We start from the raw sequence: 17,181 nt of genomic DNA on the forward strand, positions 1-17,181 counted from the left end.
GTTATTCTAGCTGATCTAAACCAAGCTGCAGTTACATTTATCTCATGCTGCACTTGCAATACCTAGTTTAGGTTACCTGGCATGTCACAAAGATAAGCAACACAGATAAGACTCTTTATTTCAAAATGTTTGCAATTAAATGAGTTCATGTCAGTAAGTCATACACTTTGACATACAAAAATACCGTGCTACTGATACAGTTGAATTAAATGGATTCTCCATGCAGGAGAAATTCACAGCATTATCAGTACCCTCAAGGAACTCTGTTTTCACTCCTGGGGTGCATTGCTGGCCCCTGCATCACAAGCAATGTTGGTTTATTAGCTCGCTCTGCACAGTATTAAAACCATCATAAAAACAGCCACTTGCATGCTGAATCCTCTCTTCCTTCTGAGATTTCTAATAAAGCAAACATCAAGCAACCCATATTCCATCATTAGGCTAATAGTTACCTTCAGATACTATGGATGATGCTGCTGAGTAGGAAGAAATTAAAGCTCAAACTTCCTTTGGCTCTGTCTGGATGTCATAGACCCCAGTGGAAAGAGGGAAAAGATTCAGTTGTCTTTTTCTCTCATCCACTGGAATGAATTTGTTTTCTCTTGTTAACATAACATTGAAGTTTAATCAAAAAGCTCACCCTAACTTTATTCTCTTGGGGCTGATATTTGCCTTACTCTTTTCTCACTCTCAAAGGTTTTAAAAGACTTGTATCTGGTACTATACTGCTGCAGGAGTAAACTTGCTAATGCCAAGAAGTTTAACAAGATAGGTGGCTGAGAGCCACTTCAAGCTTTCAAACTCCTCCCTGTGTAAAGTGAGGAAACACTGACTCCTGGAGCCAAATGAATTTTCTCCTGCTTGTCACCCAAACAGCCACCCTCATCTGACTCAGGCCTGGGCTACATCACTTAGAGGCAGTTTATCGTCCCTTCCTTCCCGATGACAAGCTAAGCATACAGGACTTGGCAAACTGGACATTTGTACAACAAAATTATATTCTATTTTCTGCAGTGCATACAAAGAAGGGTTTCTTTAGGAGATCAGAGCCTGTCATCTCCTTGAAGCAGCAGAAAAGTAGCTCAAGCAAGGAAGTAGTACGAGAAATCTTTCAGAAAGCACAAAGGCAGGTTTCATAAGCACGTCCACTCCAACAAGCTCTGGACAGGAAAATCATTTCTAAATGTTTGAGTGCTGGGACTTGAAACAGTTTATTCTCAAAAAAACAATTGATACATTGCTTTAAGACTCAATTCCTCTTCACTTTGGCAGTGTTTTTTTTGTCGGTGCCACATGCAGTAGATCCAAGGTGTTAGATTTTAATTCTTCTTGAGGTGAAGTCACAAAGAGGCTCTAAAATTTTACAGTGGATTAAGCTTCAGCACAAAGATTTCAGCCCCCAGCACATTCCTAGCATTAAGTATTAGGGCAGAAGTCAGAGCCAGTGTGGTTTTTTGTTTTGTATTTTGAATAACATGAAGTTGTTGCCAGTTAAGGGAGGGCCAGACTGGCACCTGGGAAGAAACAGGGGATTTCTTTAAAGAGCCATAAATATTTTAAACAGTCAGTGCATAGAGCATTTCACCCTATGCAATAAAAATTGGTCCTGAAGTAGCTGAAGCTGTCCTGTAACAGAGGAACTAATTCTTCAAGAATTTAGTGACAAAGTAATGACACATAGCTGAAAGTAAAAACATATTTTAGTTGCCATCACATCACCTAAGAAAAACATGCCCTGTGTCTTCTAACTCCTTAATCCAAGAGGTGAAGGTAACTGTCTCTCATAAAGACAATAACTTTAAGGCCTGGAATAGCAAAATAAAACCATGGATTAGGAAGAGGACACAGAGCTTTGTCTGTCTTTAAAAAAAGAACATTGCAAGGTGACAGGTTCTGTTGTCTGGAATGTAGACACTTTTCAGGTTTAAAATACAGTGCATAGTCCATTTTTAAAGGGACAATGTCAGACAAAAGAACTAAGGTTGTCTAACAGTACAAAACTCAAAATGAGTGTCACTCATTGTGCTGGCTGATTTGTACATTTTGCTTTGTTTGGGCCATGAAGCCACACTAGAAAATTTCAGTTTGGCCCTCTGTGCATTCAGAGACTGCTTTTATCTATGAATTTGGGCAGAGTTTCTTAGAATAAAATAAATATGAGAATATATTCTTTACTCAAGGTCTGAAAAACAGATACTGTAGATACAAGGTCTGACTCAGCCTGTCAGTGTCTCTTTAAATACAGGTAATCTCTACCTCCACCCTTTCCCACTGCACCTGCCTAGGAAGGCTTAAAAGGGACTTAGAGGCTCTAAGAACATAATTATCCTGTGGCACATTCAGGGGAGAACATGAAAGACTACAGGCACAGGGCGGGCCAGAAACCACCACGGGCAACATCTTCCAAGGCAGCTGTACCCGATACATCCATGATCATTCCATTCAGTTCCTACATTCAGCAGCAGGTAAATGTAGACCAAATACTTTCAAGTTTAATGCAGCAGTGACATCTTTTTTTCTCCTCACCCAGGTCCTGCTGAGTGATACAAACGTGATAAGTGAAACTCTCAGTGGTGTGAAAAGAGTCCCTTTTTATAGAAAATCTTCTTGCTGAGAGAGTTCCTATAGAGAGCCCAGTGCTTCTCCAAAGCGGATTTTCTGTCCAGCTTTGAGGTTGAATTTGAAGTCCTTGGGTGCCTCAAAGATTAGAACGATCGTAGAGCCTAAGTTAAATTCCCCTAAATGTTCCCCTTTCCTCATGGGGATTCCCTCCTTGTTGTTGTTGGATATGAAGCTGAAGTCATTGTAGGAACCTTTAGAGTAACTTGGACTGTTCGTGTGCAAGTCCTGTACAGAGAAGGAAGAAGAGAAGGATTTACTGGAGGATTTCAGTGCTCTGTATTCATTCATCACCACCATCTACATACTCAGGCATCTTCCATGCAGGAACTCACAGTTCAAAGGTGCAATAGGAATATTAAAAAAAATGCCTATATTGGAAACAACACTGTTTAAATCAGTCTTAGAATATCAGTACCATGAAACACCCTAATTTCAGGGTAATAAGATTTTTTTTTTTAAATTTTGTTATGCTGCACCAACCTCAGCCATTAACACCAGAAAGGTGCCTGCTATGACCCTGCTCACCTGGTCAAAGTAGATGCGGATGGAGCCCACGTTTGTTGCTCCTACAGCTGTCAGTGAGAAGAAGCCATGTTTCCAGTCACCTGTAAGGACAACCCGTTCATTGTGGCAGAACAGTTCCTTGATCCAGCGAGCAACTCCAGGATTGACAGACATCAGAGAGCCTGAAGAAGTGAGAAAATATCCAGGTTAGGTTGTCTGGTTTGTAGCAATATTGTAATGCCACTAAGATGGTGTTTTCAGTATAACTGGAACTGATCCAGTAAACAACTCTGTCAGTTTTTTGTAGGAAGAGAGGCAAGTGCCAGGCAGAGCAAATGAAAGAGAAGTCTGTGCTGAAAACAAAGGGGTCACAGAAGGATGTGTGTGGTAGGTCAATCTCTCTCTCATGATGTTTGAAACCGAATCCAAATACTTAGGTTTTTGCTAGATACCAAGCAGTAAAATATTTTTATCTGCAAAAACATCCAATCCCAGCTCCAGTATAACTGTTCAGTTTCATTTTCTTTGCCAAGCACAAGCTGAGATCATGCTTTAGGCTACTGTTTAGTGTGATCTGCAGAACTGTCTTTTTTTCAGGTGCAAACTGAATAAACAGTGTTTGGGAACCAGTCAGGTCAGCATGCATCAGGTGGTACTTCAAAGATCCCAAACAGTTTGAATACAATATTACTGTTTTCACCATTTATATGTGATTTGATCTGGTAAACTATACTGCTGTTTAAGGTGAATCACTTTTCTACCATTATCTATCATGTTACTGTACAACTTCTGCACTGGTGTGTCCCATTCTGCAGTGGTCCACAGCAGTGCCTCTCTCCATAGCTGCCCTGCAGTTGTTTCCCAGGAACAGAAACCAACCTGGGAAATGCCGTCGGTGCGACACCGTCCAGTCTGTGGGCGAGTGGAAGCAGTGATAATCCCCTGGTGCCAGGTAAATTACACAGTGGTAGAGCTCATTCCCCTCCTTTGTGACCAGTTGTTGCTGGAAAGAGTTACCAGGTGGGGCTGCAGAGAAAGCAGGGAAAGGAATGGGTTAAAGATATTCCTCCTGAAGTCATCCACTTTATCCAGGCAGTGCAATAGCAGAAGATTAAATGCAGCCCACGTGGATTGGTGAGACTACAAAAACATCAGTTTCATCCAGGAATCTAGTATTTCCAAGTGTTCCTTCCCTTTATAAAAATCCTGGATTGTTTCAATCATAATGAATTTTTTTTCTTTTGGAGTTTGCCCTTCCTGAAGCAAAAGAGCAGAAACTGAAATCCAGTACAACAGAATTTTCATTAAAGCTACTCTTTAAGAACAGAATTTGTGAAGAGTCCTCTAAATCATTAGAAGGGCAGTGTTTGAGCATGGATCTTGTTAAGGAGTAGCTTATCCAGTTTTTGTTAGCCAGTGCTTGGGCCCATTTCAGTCTGATAGCAGGAGTGCTGCAGCCACGGCATAGCAACAGATCTTGGAATCAAGTGTAGGAACCAAGCAACTCAGTTCAGATAATCAGAATGAGCCAGGCATGACTGCATAAAGCCACTGGTGAGAAAGAGATGTACTAGACCTGCTTTTGTTCCTGACAATGCAAGAAAATGTTAGTTTTTTTCATCTTAGAACATCTTTTTCATCTGAGAACACTAAAGGAACACAGCAGAATAAATGCAGAACTGACACAGAACTCACCCCGATTAAAATGCATTTCCTCAGTGGAGATGCGAGGTCCCAAGAAAGATTCCAGAGAATAAGTAACCCCTTTTACTTGCTCCACTTCACAATTTTTTACCTGTCCGAAATTAAGGATCTTTCCATCAGAGGGACTAATCTACAGCAAAGAGAAGAGATTGAGAAACACTTAGCAGTTGATTAATTCCTCCTGAAGCAGTGCCATTCCTCTGGGGGCTGAGGGAAGCTGGCAGTGCTGGGTAAAGCCCTCCCTTCCTGTCACTCACCATGCTGTGCACGCCGCAGACCGGCCGCGCCTGCGGTTTCAGCTTCCTGCGGAAGAACTCGCTGAGGTTCCTGTAGTGATGCAGATCCTCCACAGCCGCCTCCTTCATGTTCACCCCGAAGGTCCAGATGTACAGGCTGTACACCGGCTTCCGCAGCCACGTGGGCAGCTCCACCTGGTTCAGGCGACCCCAGGCTCGCGAGAGCAGCCGAGTTGGGACCGACTTGTACAGGGCAACCTGAAGGAAGAATTGCAGCAGGTCATTCTCCCCACTGATGGCTTTCTTACTTCTCCCCGTAACACACGGAGGATCAAACTGCTCCTGCAAACCCCTCCCTTGAATTCATGGCTTACAAGTAGCCTTTAAGGCAGCAAAAAATGTACACTGCACTTCATCCTCATTCCCTCCATTCTGGTGAAAGTAGACAAGAGGCAGGATGAAACTTAATGTAACTTTGAAGTGAAGCCAGAATTCCCACTCCCTTGCAGGCTGAAGCTCCATTCTGAAGTTACTGGAAACTGCCCCATGTGAAGCTTACAGATAAAAAAGACATTGCACATACTTTAGTAGAACGCTAATCAGAAAGCTTTAACATTACCAATGTATAAATTTTTGTGAATAACCAAATTAAAATTGACTGGATGACATGGTCCTCAGATGCAGCTACTACTGAGGGTCTTTCCCACACCCAGTACTCTGTGTTGTACACTCTGACACAAGAACCATCAAATAAATGCACCCACTGGATGCAGCTGCACAGGTATAAACTTACACCAGCCTCACACCGTATCTCACAACTGTGGGAGTTGCTAATTGCAAGAATATAAAGTGCCTTTATTTCTGTAGGAATACACCTTTGGACTTGCACCAAAGCCCAGGTTTTAGCAAGGAAAACAAATGAAACAACGTTGGCAAGAGGTATCTGCTGTTGATGGAAGCAGACAGATGACAACATCTTCCTGTTGATAATTCCAGCAAACAACTCTTCTGGGATTTGTGGTACTTGCTGTCAGCCAGGAAGCTCACATGGCTGTGATGTAACTGGGGGGAGCTGGGAAATACAGACCAAGGGAACTGAACACTCTGAAACCAGATTTGCAAAGGAAGTGATGATCTGCTGACTGGTGCTGTGTTTTTGAACAGCTACATTCAACTTGCAGCTAAAACTTGGGTGTTCTCTTAGTGAGAGTCATCATTTGTTCTCAGTCATATTCTTCATGATTAAGTCTTGAGAAACACAGCCATAAACACAAACAGAACTGGCTACATCCCATCAAATAGAGCAAATTAAGATTTCACTTACAAATCACCATTCTGTGCACATACAGGGATATTTCAGAAAGGAAGTACCAACCTAATCTTACTTCAGATAAAACCTTCTAAATGAACAGTACTTGAGGTTATATAAGCTGAAGTACTGAACTAAAAAATGTTGCCATTTTGTTTGACATGCCCTATACTTTATTAATTTCTAAAAATTAACTTTGCTGTTTTCCACCAACACAGAAAATGTAAATACAACTGTAAAATCACACAAATTGTCAAAAGTGGTATTTCCTAGCAGCCCCTTCTGTTCAAAGGAGCCTGGTTTTCAAGTTGATGGGATCCAACAGAACAGATGTTCAATGAAATAGGCTTAAGAATGGCAATTTATTTCCTGTTTGCAATCAAAATCCTTACTTGGCTGTTGGATTCTGAAATTGCGCGGTTTGTGAGGAGAATTACTATGTGCAAGGCATCCCATCCCACGCTCTCAACAGTGTCAGAGCAGAGATTTGTATATCATTTGGACATACTGGACTACAAATGCTGAATGAACTTGAGGAACAAACTCTCTTGGTGCAAAACTAACACAAAACAAGAGACCATTTCAACGAGACCAGGAAAAGGAACTTGCCAAGAGGTTTGGTCTTCCTTGTCCTAGCCCTGATACTGTGAGGTGACTGAATTCCTCCACAAGCTTCTCTTGACTTTCCCTGATAGCTGGGAGGACAAAGTAATTCTCTGCTCCTCAAAAAGTCACTTGTCTGTGAGGCAATTAATCAACACAACCACGAACAGTAAAAACTAAAGAGAAGCATGAATTGCACCTCTGCTTTCACAGCAGTGATCACCAGGCTGTCCTGCATGAAGCAACTCTCCCCCCAGCTGCTGCCAGCTCCTCCAGGACACGCAGCTCCCAGACACGGCGCGAGAGAGCTGCTCACACTTACCCTGCTCATAGGCCTCCATCCCACTCTGGTCAAGGGTTTAAGAGCACCGAAAGGCAGAAGGTAATAGAGAATAGTCAGAGGCCAAGAACGCAGTTTCAGAGCAGGCCTAGACATACAGCTCAGCTGGCCCAACCTTCGCCTCAGGGCCAGCTGGGGGAATTGCAACCTGAAAGATTACATACACAACATCAGAGGAGTCTCAGCTGCACAGCCACCAGCTTCCGACAGCTGGGGTCAGTTATTCCTGCTAAACAGTTCTTAATCCTTCATACTACAAGTCTTTACTCCTTTATTTTGATTAGTTCTTCCCCTTCCCAAAATAGAAGAGCCGTTATCTAAAAAACAAAAATCCTCTGTCCAAATAATGGCCTTCACCCTCACAGGTCACATTTTATGAATGACACCCTCAAAAATTAAAGGTAAGACCAGTTTCCAGGTCTTAAAGCCCTCACTGAGTATCCTGGTTCTGAACAGGGAACATGTGGACAAAGCCTATATTTCTGCTATTGCACAACAATCTGATCTCCATAGTCCCATAATCAACTCCCCTGCCTCAGAGCCAGCTGCACCTCTCATTTTTTTTGTTACATGGATGTCCTGACTGACTCTAGAGGGCTCTGAGAGGGCTCTATCTCATTTTGCACAAATGACCATGGGAAAAAGCTGACCTTCTAACTCTCACAGGGAAAAGCTACTCAGCTTCTTAGCAGAGGACAAACACCAAGGGCTTCAGTTCAGACCCTTGCAGGAGGTCTGGATACAAAACCTTTCAGGTCCCCATTTATTCTTTGGCTTCTACTCATGAAAAAACCACTGGCATTTCCAAGATCACATTATCAAATGGAAATCTGTCTATCTGAGGGCAAACTATTCAAATGAGTGACTGAACTCCTGGCTAAGAGACTGTTCTGCAAGCAGGACACAGTGACGTGCACACACAAACTCAAGTGGCACAGTCTGGCTGCTCTCAACACGAATCTCAGGAGATTCTGTGACATGAGAAAGGAACTACAAAACACTGCGTATGACTTTCCAAGATGGAAAGAAGCTGAGAATTTAAAAGGAAATTTTCTTGCCAACTTGTTCTTTTCAAAACTTGGATGAGAATTAAATGTATATAAAGATATAACTGTGTAACTGTCACAGTTCAGGATGCAAAATGGTGCTTTTGGCTCAGAGATGTTTTTTCTGCAGTGAACACAACTTCTTTCCCCTGGAGAACTAATAAATAAACAGAGAATGGTCTGTGCATCTTAATGCAAAAGGGAAAAACAACGCTGAGCAGAAATGCTGTCTTAGCAGAGTTAATGCAGGCTTCTCAGCAGGAGGTGGGACAGACTTGGCACAGGAATAGGAAAGGACACTTCACATTCTCCCTCCCATCCCTAGCACCCAGCAGCCTGCAAGGGCTGGCAGGCCAGGAGCCAGGTTGGGTCCCGTTCTCCCCCTCCTGCTGCTCTCCCCCCCTTCACTGCAGTCGCTCCTGGACCAATCCCTGCAGAGCTGCATCACTTTGGAGCCCTCGGGCTTCTCACTGCCTTGGCCTGGTTTCAGAGCGGCCCCTCAACTAGTTTTTCCATTCTCCTAGTGCTAGAGAATACAATGAAAGCTTCCCCATTCCCCTTGTCATGGAACGGCATGCCCTTCTCTGCCAATGCAATGTATAAGGAGCTTTATAGTAATTAAGCCAAACAAAAGCTTTGCAGATGGCTCCCGCTCCTTCTGCCCAGAAACCCTCCCAGCCTCCCTCCCTCTTCAGCCACCATTCCTGCAAAGCAGAAAATACTGAACAGTACCTGAAACGAGTTCTCCTACTTGGTGTCCCACCGGCAGAGCCAGTCGGACCTGGACTGTCCAGCTGTGGGTGCTGGTCCCCGGCACAGCTGCTGCTGCCGCCGTTCCCTGAACGCAGCCTCCGGACATGAATTTTAACTTTGTGGAGGTTGTAGCAAGAGGGTGGAGGGTTAGATAAAGCTTTGTAGCATCTCACCATTTCCCTGTGTGGAGCTCTGGTCCCTGCAGGGTGTTTGACTGACACATCGTCAGGGTGACGGCTGTTGCAAGGCTCAGTCTTTTTTCCTCTACCTCTCTTTCCTTTGCTTGCTCCGGCATAGGAGAGAGGACACGGCGTCTCAGTTCCTAAATCCCCCGCTGGTTTGTCTCTGGAATCCCTCTCTGTTTCCCACTTGAATCTCTGCTACGAGGGTTGCAGCTATTGCAAACAAACAGGCATTGTGTCATATTTCAACATCCCACTACAAAGCCGACTCTGCACGCGATAAAAATGAGCTGTCCATATGAGCAGTCCTTGCTTCTTGCTAGTCCGGGTGGCCATTGAAACCCAAGTCCCCAAAAAACACCCTGCAGTCTGTCCCAGGCTGCTGGGCAGCAATGCACTAGTGAGAGGAGCAGCCAGCTGGCCTTGCACAGCTCATCCCAGTGCCAGCCTGACTGCGAGGCTGGGAGGAGGAGTGGGGCGGAGAGGAGGAGGAGGAGGAGATAACTCCCAGCTTCAATTCTGCAGTGCAGCAGCTGCTGCTAGGAGTTCTAGACTGTTGGGCACCAAAAATCCTTTCCTGCTCTTAGTCCCCAGCTTGTAAATAAGAAAACAGAACAGAAAGGAATGTCTTTCTATTTCACAACCCTTGACAGCCACAAACATCCATCTGTGCAAGTCTCCTTCCATCTCAGAACACTCACTTAAAGGAGCAAGGTAATGGACATTCTTCTACAAATAACCAGATAGATACAAAATAAGCCAGTTTTAGGCCAGCTTGAGAACTGGGTATAAAGGAAGCTTTATGTGTCTATAATGTGACTTTCAGTACAGTCAGAGTTTTTATGTCCAGTAGAACTAAAATACTAAACAGGAGTAAAGGAAGCTGTCTTGATTTTTAAAGACCAAAGGCTGCAGTGTTTCTATCTAAGTATTCTAAATGTATAGAGCAAATTCCCTCTTTAACCCCTACAGAACACACCTCAAACAGATTTTCTGAATCTCCTTGTAACTGGGTTTGCATTGTTAAGGGAGCCCTGGTTCAAAAAGCAGAAGTCACATCCCACCTCAAGATTAAACCAAATACTCAGAACAGTTTCAGGGTTGACTCTCTAATGGCTCCATTTCACTTCTGCTTTCTGCTAAATCTGGGTTGAAAACAAACAAAAAACCCCTCCTTGTTTCTAAAGCCTTCTAAGTACCACAAAAACTGTAGCTAACAGAGCAGATCAAAAAGAGCACTGTTGCTCTGATTGAGGGAAAGGCTTGTATTGTAACAGGGATAAGGCAAGAGGAGTGGGAGGACCAGCAGGAAAAGCTAGAATTAACTAGCTAATGGCATCCCAGTCAAGCCTCAAAATGAAAATATTCAAGCAGTAATTGTGTATTTTGATTGGCCTTCAAATATTACAGATACTCCCTAGAAACACCTATAGAAATCCTGCATTTGACTATTTTTCTCAGGAAGAAAACTTCTACATGATATTTTGTGTGTCAGGAAATTCCAAGACCCATGTGCATGTTGTTTAAGCTGAATTTTAACAACTGCATATTTTAAAAAAACCCCAAAACAGCTAATTGAAAGAAGGCAAATTTAAGACCAATGAGAAGCACTCAAAACATACACCTTCCTCCCTGAGCCTCGTGCCAACTCTTTTTGTTTTTCTATTTAAAATATCATTTAGTCTTTCTCTGGCTGGCACAGGAAACTCCTACACAACAAAAATGATGCCATCTGTATAGCAAAATGCTGAAAGCAGTTAGCCAAAATCCTATCAAAATTCAAAGAAAAGCAATAGGAGCACGGGGAAGCTACTTCTTGATTCACCAGGAACATTAGAAATTACCCTCGTAAACACTTAATTTGAACAGCAACAAACTAAATCGGTAACATTGTTTCGAAAGAAACTTCAATCAGACAAAATTATTTTTCACACTGAACAAGTTTCACAGATCTATGGGGAGAGAGTTTGTTTGGCACTGGTGGAGCTGGGCAGGAGCAGCAGAGCTCCTGCAGCCAGGGTGGAATCCTGCTCCCCATCTCCTCCTGTGCAACCTTCACCCCTGCAGAGACAGAGCAAACACGCCTCACCACATTAGCTTCAGTGCTCCTCCCTTCAGGGTAAGGGAGGTAACCCACAAGCTCTTCCAGTAAAATTCAATTCTATCCCGCAAAATACTTTTAAGAAATCGTTATCATCTCGACTGAGCAACCACGATTCTCTGGAAGCATGAACCCAGCTAAAGAGCTGACCTGCTCCCTAAAACACCCAGACACTGAAATGTTCTACAGCCTGATGCCATGGGTAGTGCCATCCTACAGTCCAAAACAAAAAAAAACCAAAAAACGTGGGGCAGGAGAGATTCCTCTCCAGAAAAGGAAAACCATGGGTGTTACAAATTGTTTTTCTGCACTTCTTGAAAAACCTGTGTGCAGCTGAGTAAGAAGCTTCTCCCCAGTTCTGTTCTACTCCCCTCATTACATTCACTGGGATGCCATAAGTGAGTCCTGCTGAGATGCTGAATGCCTGGCCCATTGCCATCCCTGCTGTGGCTGCCCCAGAAGTAACATACAGTTAATACAGTGTAAGAAGGCTGAAATTAAAAATCCACCCTGAGTTTACCTGCTTTCCATGGGGAAAGGAACAAGAACTGCTTATCAAACAGCCCATGACAGAGGAACTCATATAAAGGCATCTCAACAGCTGGACCTCTTGGGATGCAGGCAGTGCCCACAGCCCGTGTCATCATCCACTTAGACAAAAATCTTTAAAATTTTTGGTTTGAAGGGTTGCACACCATTACCAAACTCCCTCACCTGTCTGAACTCACCCAGAATCTACAACAGGCAAATAAAAGCAGCAGTTACCAGCAGGTATCAATCCACAGAGAACTATCATCTCATAGAGAAATGCTAATCTGCCAGCCATGCAACACCCTTCTAACTCTGTCAGCTCAAATAAGCATCAAATCCAGTGACCTCTTTTAATTACTGTTCAATAGTGAACTACTCAAGTCCTTCTTTCAAATTTAAAAAAAACGACACAGCAAGGCAGTTGCAAGAAAGACTAATGTGCAACTGAACTTCAAACCTGCAGCCTAGGTTTTGAGCCATAAGCATGAATCATTAGGCTTGGAATGTACCGGTCAGTGCTCAAAGCCCTCTGGTCAAACTTTCTACATCTGCCCACAGAACTACTGTTTAAAAAATGCACTGAATGCATCCCAGTGCTGTATTCAAGTGCCAGCAAAAACTCACTCGGGGTGAGGTACTCGGTGACCTTTCCTTAACTGTTTAGTGGCAGCCACGTCACCCCTGCTCCCACCCAACCTTCCCCGCAGGCGGCCCGGCAGGACAAACACTGGATACTCCACAGCCAGGCAGCAGCTCCCGAACTCCGGGAGCACAGCAGAACTGCCCCGCTGCTGCTGGGAAAGCCGAGCGCAGGCTGAGTCTGCCAAGGCCAAGGATCGCTGCGCAGCGCCCCCGGCCCCGGCTCCAGCGGGAGGAGTTTGCCAACGGGACCGCTCCCCGCGCCTTTGCCAGCGCTGCCTAATGAAACCAACCATGCTCGGCTGCATCCATCCGTACTGCCTGAAATTCCTTACTTCCCACTTGATAAAGCCTTTCTGTACATTTTCTCTTCGTGTATTAACAAAAAAAAAAAAAACAAAACCACTTTCTATTGTTTTCCCCTAACTTTACAATGCTGTTTCAGTTGCTTTCTACAAATAGAGCAGGGACAAAAAGTAGTATTTTAGGATAGCCTAACTAGACGACTGAGCTCTGAATTCTGTGCAAAAAGCCTGTTTTACAGTCTCAAAGACATTCTGTGAAGCAAGGAGATAAAGCTTTGTTTATTTTACAAAGTGACATGAAATTTGATGGCAATGGCACCCTTTTAATACTCTGTAGTAGTAATTTCCAATTAATGGTTTAAAACTACACTCCCCAGTACCACCCCCATTATTTTAACTTAAGATATCGGTAAAGCAAACTCTCAGCTCCACAAAGGATCTCTAAAGGAAGCAGAAGCCGCGTTACATCCTCCCCACTGAGCAGCACCCGGCGGAAGCTGCACAAAAGCTCCGGCGGCTCCTCAGCCCCCTGCCCGCCCCCCGGGACTCTGGACTCCGATAAGGCTGGTCCAGTAGCCTCATTCTGTTTAAATCTACTCGGAGATTACTCACGAGTCGACTTTGGAATATCACCTGAAATTTCCAGCAAGGCAGAGTGAATCACCCCTTGGCCGCCAGCCCTCGCACATCTGCCCTGCGGTCCAGTAGCCCTTACCTGATGCCCCGGGAAGTCTCCTTCGTCCCGGCTTTCCGCCTTCAATCGCCGAAATACGACACCGACCCTTCATTTCAAAGCAGTTTTCAGACACGTGAACAAAGTTCAGCGGACCGCGAACCCCCCAGCGCGCCGCAGCCACCCCGCCCCCGGGGCCCCTTCTCGGGCCGGGCAGGGAGCGGATGGCGGCCACACCCGCATCCCCCGGCCCGGCCGGTCCGGGATGGTACCGGGTCCCAGCAGGTCCGGGATGGTACCGGGTCCCGGCAGGTCCGCACCTCCCTCCCGGGATGGTACCGGGTCCCGGCAGATCCGCACCTCCCTCCCAGGGTGGTATCGGGTCCTGGCAGATCCGCACCTCTCTCCCAGGGTAGTACCGGGTCCTGGCAGATCCGCACCTCTCTCCCGGGATGGTACCGGGTCCCGGCAGATCCGCACCTCCCTCCCAGGGTAGTACCGGGTCCCGGCAGATCCGCACCTCTCTCCCGGGATGGTACCGGGTCCTGGCAGATCCGCACCTCTCTCCCGGGATGGTACCGGGTCCCGGCAGGTCCGCACCTCTCTCCCGGGGTGGCACCGGCTCCCGGCCCGGCCGCGCTCCCGCTCGCTGCGCCGGGCGGTGCCGGCCCGTCCCAGCCTTAAGGAAGCGGCGCGGGCGGCGGCCCTGCCCCGCCTCGCCTCCGGCCACTGGCGCTGCTCGGCGGCTCCTTCCCGCAGGGCCGCGGCCCCTTCGGAGGAGGGGCCAGGGCAGCACAAACGCAAAGGAAGAGAGACCGGAGGGCACCGGAACACTGCGACGGCCCGGGGGATTAAGGGGCTGCGCTGGGAGGGTCGGGCGCTCCTGGGATCAGCACCCAGCTTCACAAAGAGCCGCTGGCCCGGACGGCGGGGAAAGACTTGTCGGGGAGCAAAGCATCGGTGCGGATTCTGTGCACTGCACAGCTTCCCACCGCGTGTCCTGGTGCGGGAACACGACCCCACACAGGCACTGGCAGCCAAAGCAGGACACTGTGCTGCGGTCTCACAAACTGCTTCCGAAACGCTCAGATAAATTGCTCCATAAGCCCAGCAAGGATGGTCAGGAAGATGTACGAGATAGAACAGACTCATCTAGTCAAAAAACCTTCCCACTGTTCATATTTATAAAAAAAACCCACAAACCCAAACTGATTTTACTTGGTTCAATTTTCCAGGACAAACGAGAAAAACATACCATCGCACCCTTTACACAATTTGATACTGTTGAAATGTCACTGATTTTCTGACCATCTTTCTTGTGTACTTTTGACCACTTTACAAGGATTTTTTAAAAAATATAATTCCTTATGTGCTCCAATAAAACTCCAAGCATCAGAATCTGGGAGCAAGAATGAGGAATGAGAAACCAACTGGACATTGTATTTCTGCTGAAGTTGGATTAAAAAAAATAAATAAAATCAGATATTCTTCCATTATGAGCTCTTTCCTGAACTTGAAACACACCTCTTACCATAATACTAAATGTCTCCTCTGGGCCAAGAAAAGCACCTTCTGTATTGTACTGCCATATGAGCTCCAGTATCCTCTGTTACATAAATACAAGCACTTCCTGACATCAGCAGGAAAGGCTGTGTTCTTACCTCTGAGAATCCAGATCCTAAACCTACACTCAAGCACTTTTCTGGTCAATTAAGTTGTTTATAAAAACTGGCCCGTGACCATAACCTGCAGTTTAAACACTGCAGCTCACTTCCAGAGACGTTTATTGTGCTTTCCTGGCACATGTCACTCCAACAAACACTGCTTTTTCCTTACACAGAACAGAACAAACTACGGGAGCAAAGGACACCTACAAGTTCCACTCTCAAAACTCTGGTTTATCTGATCACTCTGTTCCTCTAAACTCCCCCTTTGGCCAAGGTTCCTCACAGTAATTCTTTGATCCTGTAGCAACAGCGCTCTGCTGCCCAGGTAAGAAGAAGCAAAATGCCTCTAGTTAGCATATGAATGGCATGCCATGCATGCAGATCCCAGCCAGGAAATGCTCTGTGACAGCAAAGATTTGGAACAATAAGCTTCCATCCATCTGATAAACATCTACCTGTCTCACTCCAAGCCCTCTGCTTTACCTCATCTAATTAAATGAAAGCTGATCCCCACTGGTATTCACAGTAGGAGACATTAAGGCATTAATCAGCTCAAGCTATTAGCGACAGAATGTCTCTAAGAAAATTACACAAAGAAAAGGTCTGTGCTGAAGAAACAATAGTTCTGTCTTTCCCTGTGGAGAAACTTAAGGGACACTGTACTTGCACCAGATTCATTTTTCCCCCCCATTCTTTTATGAAGCTCAGGCAAAACAAAACCACACACAAGTGTACCGACTCTGTAATTCAGTCAAAAACGATGCACACCTCAATGAAGATCCCAGCATGTACTTCTGCTTCAGGGAGAGCTTCCCTGCCAGCTAAACAGGGTGAGGATTACCCATGTAATATCTGTCTTCTGCTCAGCAGCAGGGGAATCTGCCTTACAGACAGAGCTGGCAGGTGGAAGATGGTCCCCATGCCCACAGGAACATGAGGCCGGTACTGTGGAAGCACCACTTCAGAGCAGCAGGCTCGGCAGTGAGGGCACGTGCACCGGGGTCTTGTACTGTGTTACTCTTTCAAAACCCATTCAATCACACTTGGGCTCTCTTTGCCTATGCAAAGGCTTATTCTGCCCTAAAGACAACACCCCCTTCCACACTCCTTAGTGTGTGTCCAGTGATGCAAAAAACCAGAACAATGGAAAACAGTAGGTCAGCAAAAAAATCCATTTCACTTCATAATAAAAAGGAACAATGCAGCTCTTATTTTTCTTGAATCCTTCATTGTTTGGAATATTTCTTGCAATGTCTGACCACAGCTTCTCTTTTTCCTCATAGCTATTGAGCTTCCTTTCCCTCCTGCACAAGCACTCAACAGAACTTAAACACATCAGGAAGGACTGGGATGTCTTGTTAGTGTCTCCTACTAGGGTCTGCTGCATTTGGGGCCCTGCTTATCAGTTTGAAATTCTTTGTGTGTTTTCCCACTGTAAAAAGCAAATCCTTTAGAGCTGTTCCATCAAAAGCAATACTCCTAGCTTCAGCAAATAATAACAAACCAGCATATCAGTATAATGAAAGAAGGCAAATGGAATAAGAGAATTAGCCAATTTCATACCAAAAAGTATGAAAAATAACAAAAGAACATTTGTTTTCAAGTATTAAAATTGAATTGACATTGCCTCGTTAAATAAATACTCTGTGGACATTTACCAGTTCTTTTTTAATCAGAACCCATTTGAAACAAACTTCAGCAGGAAAAGAATATACAGAAGATGGATTTACAGACAGATTCCTCAGGTGCTATCATAGCTAAACTGTTAGCATCTGGACTGTCTGGATAATATCTGGTTTGGGTCACTACTGAAAATGAATTTAGGGATTCCAACCTAGTCCCCCACAGGCATGTGGACAAATCACTCACACACTGGCAGTGTGCTCAGGAATGTAAAGAAAACCTGGGGTGCCAAAGGTCACACTGAGGCATCTCCTACACAACCTTACAATCCTAAAATCTTTAA

General features: G+C 45.1%; 1 protein-coding gene across 5 annotated transcripts; it reads right to left on the reverse strand.

Annotated features, from left to right (window-relative positions):
• Positions 1-93: 93 nt before the first annotated feature.
• On the reverse strand, positions 94-14,211 carry PISD (phosphatidylserine decarboxylase). Of its 5 annotated transcripts, none has more exons than XM_086855670.1 (9): positions 14,069-14,211; positions 13,591-13,657; positions 9,291-9,512; positions 7,301-7,466; positions 5,088-5,324; positions 4,822-4,960; positions 4,006-4,152; positions 3,148-3,308; positions 94-2,847 (listed from the first exon to the last, which is right to left on the reverse strand). In XM_086855670.1, exons 3-9 carry the CDS (start codon positions 9,410-9,412, stop codon positions 2,623-2,625), a joined length of 1,197 nt encoding a protein of 398 aa, XP_086711796.1. In that variant the 5' UTR covers positions 9,413-9,512; positions 13,591-13,657; positions 14,069-14,211; the 3' UTR covers positions 94-2,622. The 5 variants fall into 5 exon arrangements, with proteins under 5 accessions (XP_086711796.1, XP_086711795.1, XP_086711794.1 ...); XM_086855669.1 differs by lacking the exon at positions 14,069-14,211 and adding an exon at positions 13,949-14,037; XM_086855668.1 differs by lacking the exon at positions 14,069-14,211 and adding an exon at positions 13,989-14,036.
• Between the last annotated feature and the right edge of the window lie 2,970 nt (positions 14,212-17,181).

This window comes from Cyanistes caeruleus, chromosome 18 (assembly GCF_971803275.1).
Source record: "Cyanistes caeruleus chromosome 18, bCyaCae1.hap1.1, whole genome shotgun sequence".
NCBI classification, from domain to species: Eukaryota; Metazoa; Chordata; class Aves; order Passeriformes; family Paridae; genus Cyanistes; species Cyanistes caeruleus.

Coding starts and splice junctions, on each gene's coding strand:
- PISD (XM_023937642.2), bottom strand. CDS start 9,293: ATGGTGAGATGCTACAAAGCTTTATCTAACCCTCCACCCTCTTGCTAC. Junction 3,309..4,005: donor GCACCGACGGCATTTCCCAG/GTTGGTTTCTGT, acceptor TCACTTCTTCAG/GCTCTCTGATGTCTGTCAAT. Junction 2,848..3,147: donor TCCGCATCTACTTTGACCAG/GTGAGCAGGGTC, acceptor TTCTCTGTACAG/GACTTGCACACGAACAGTCC.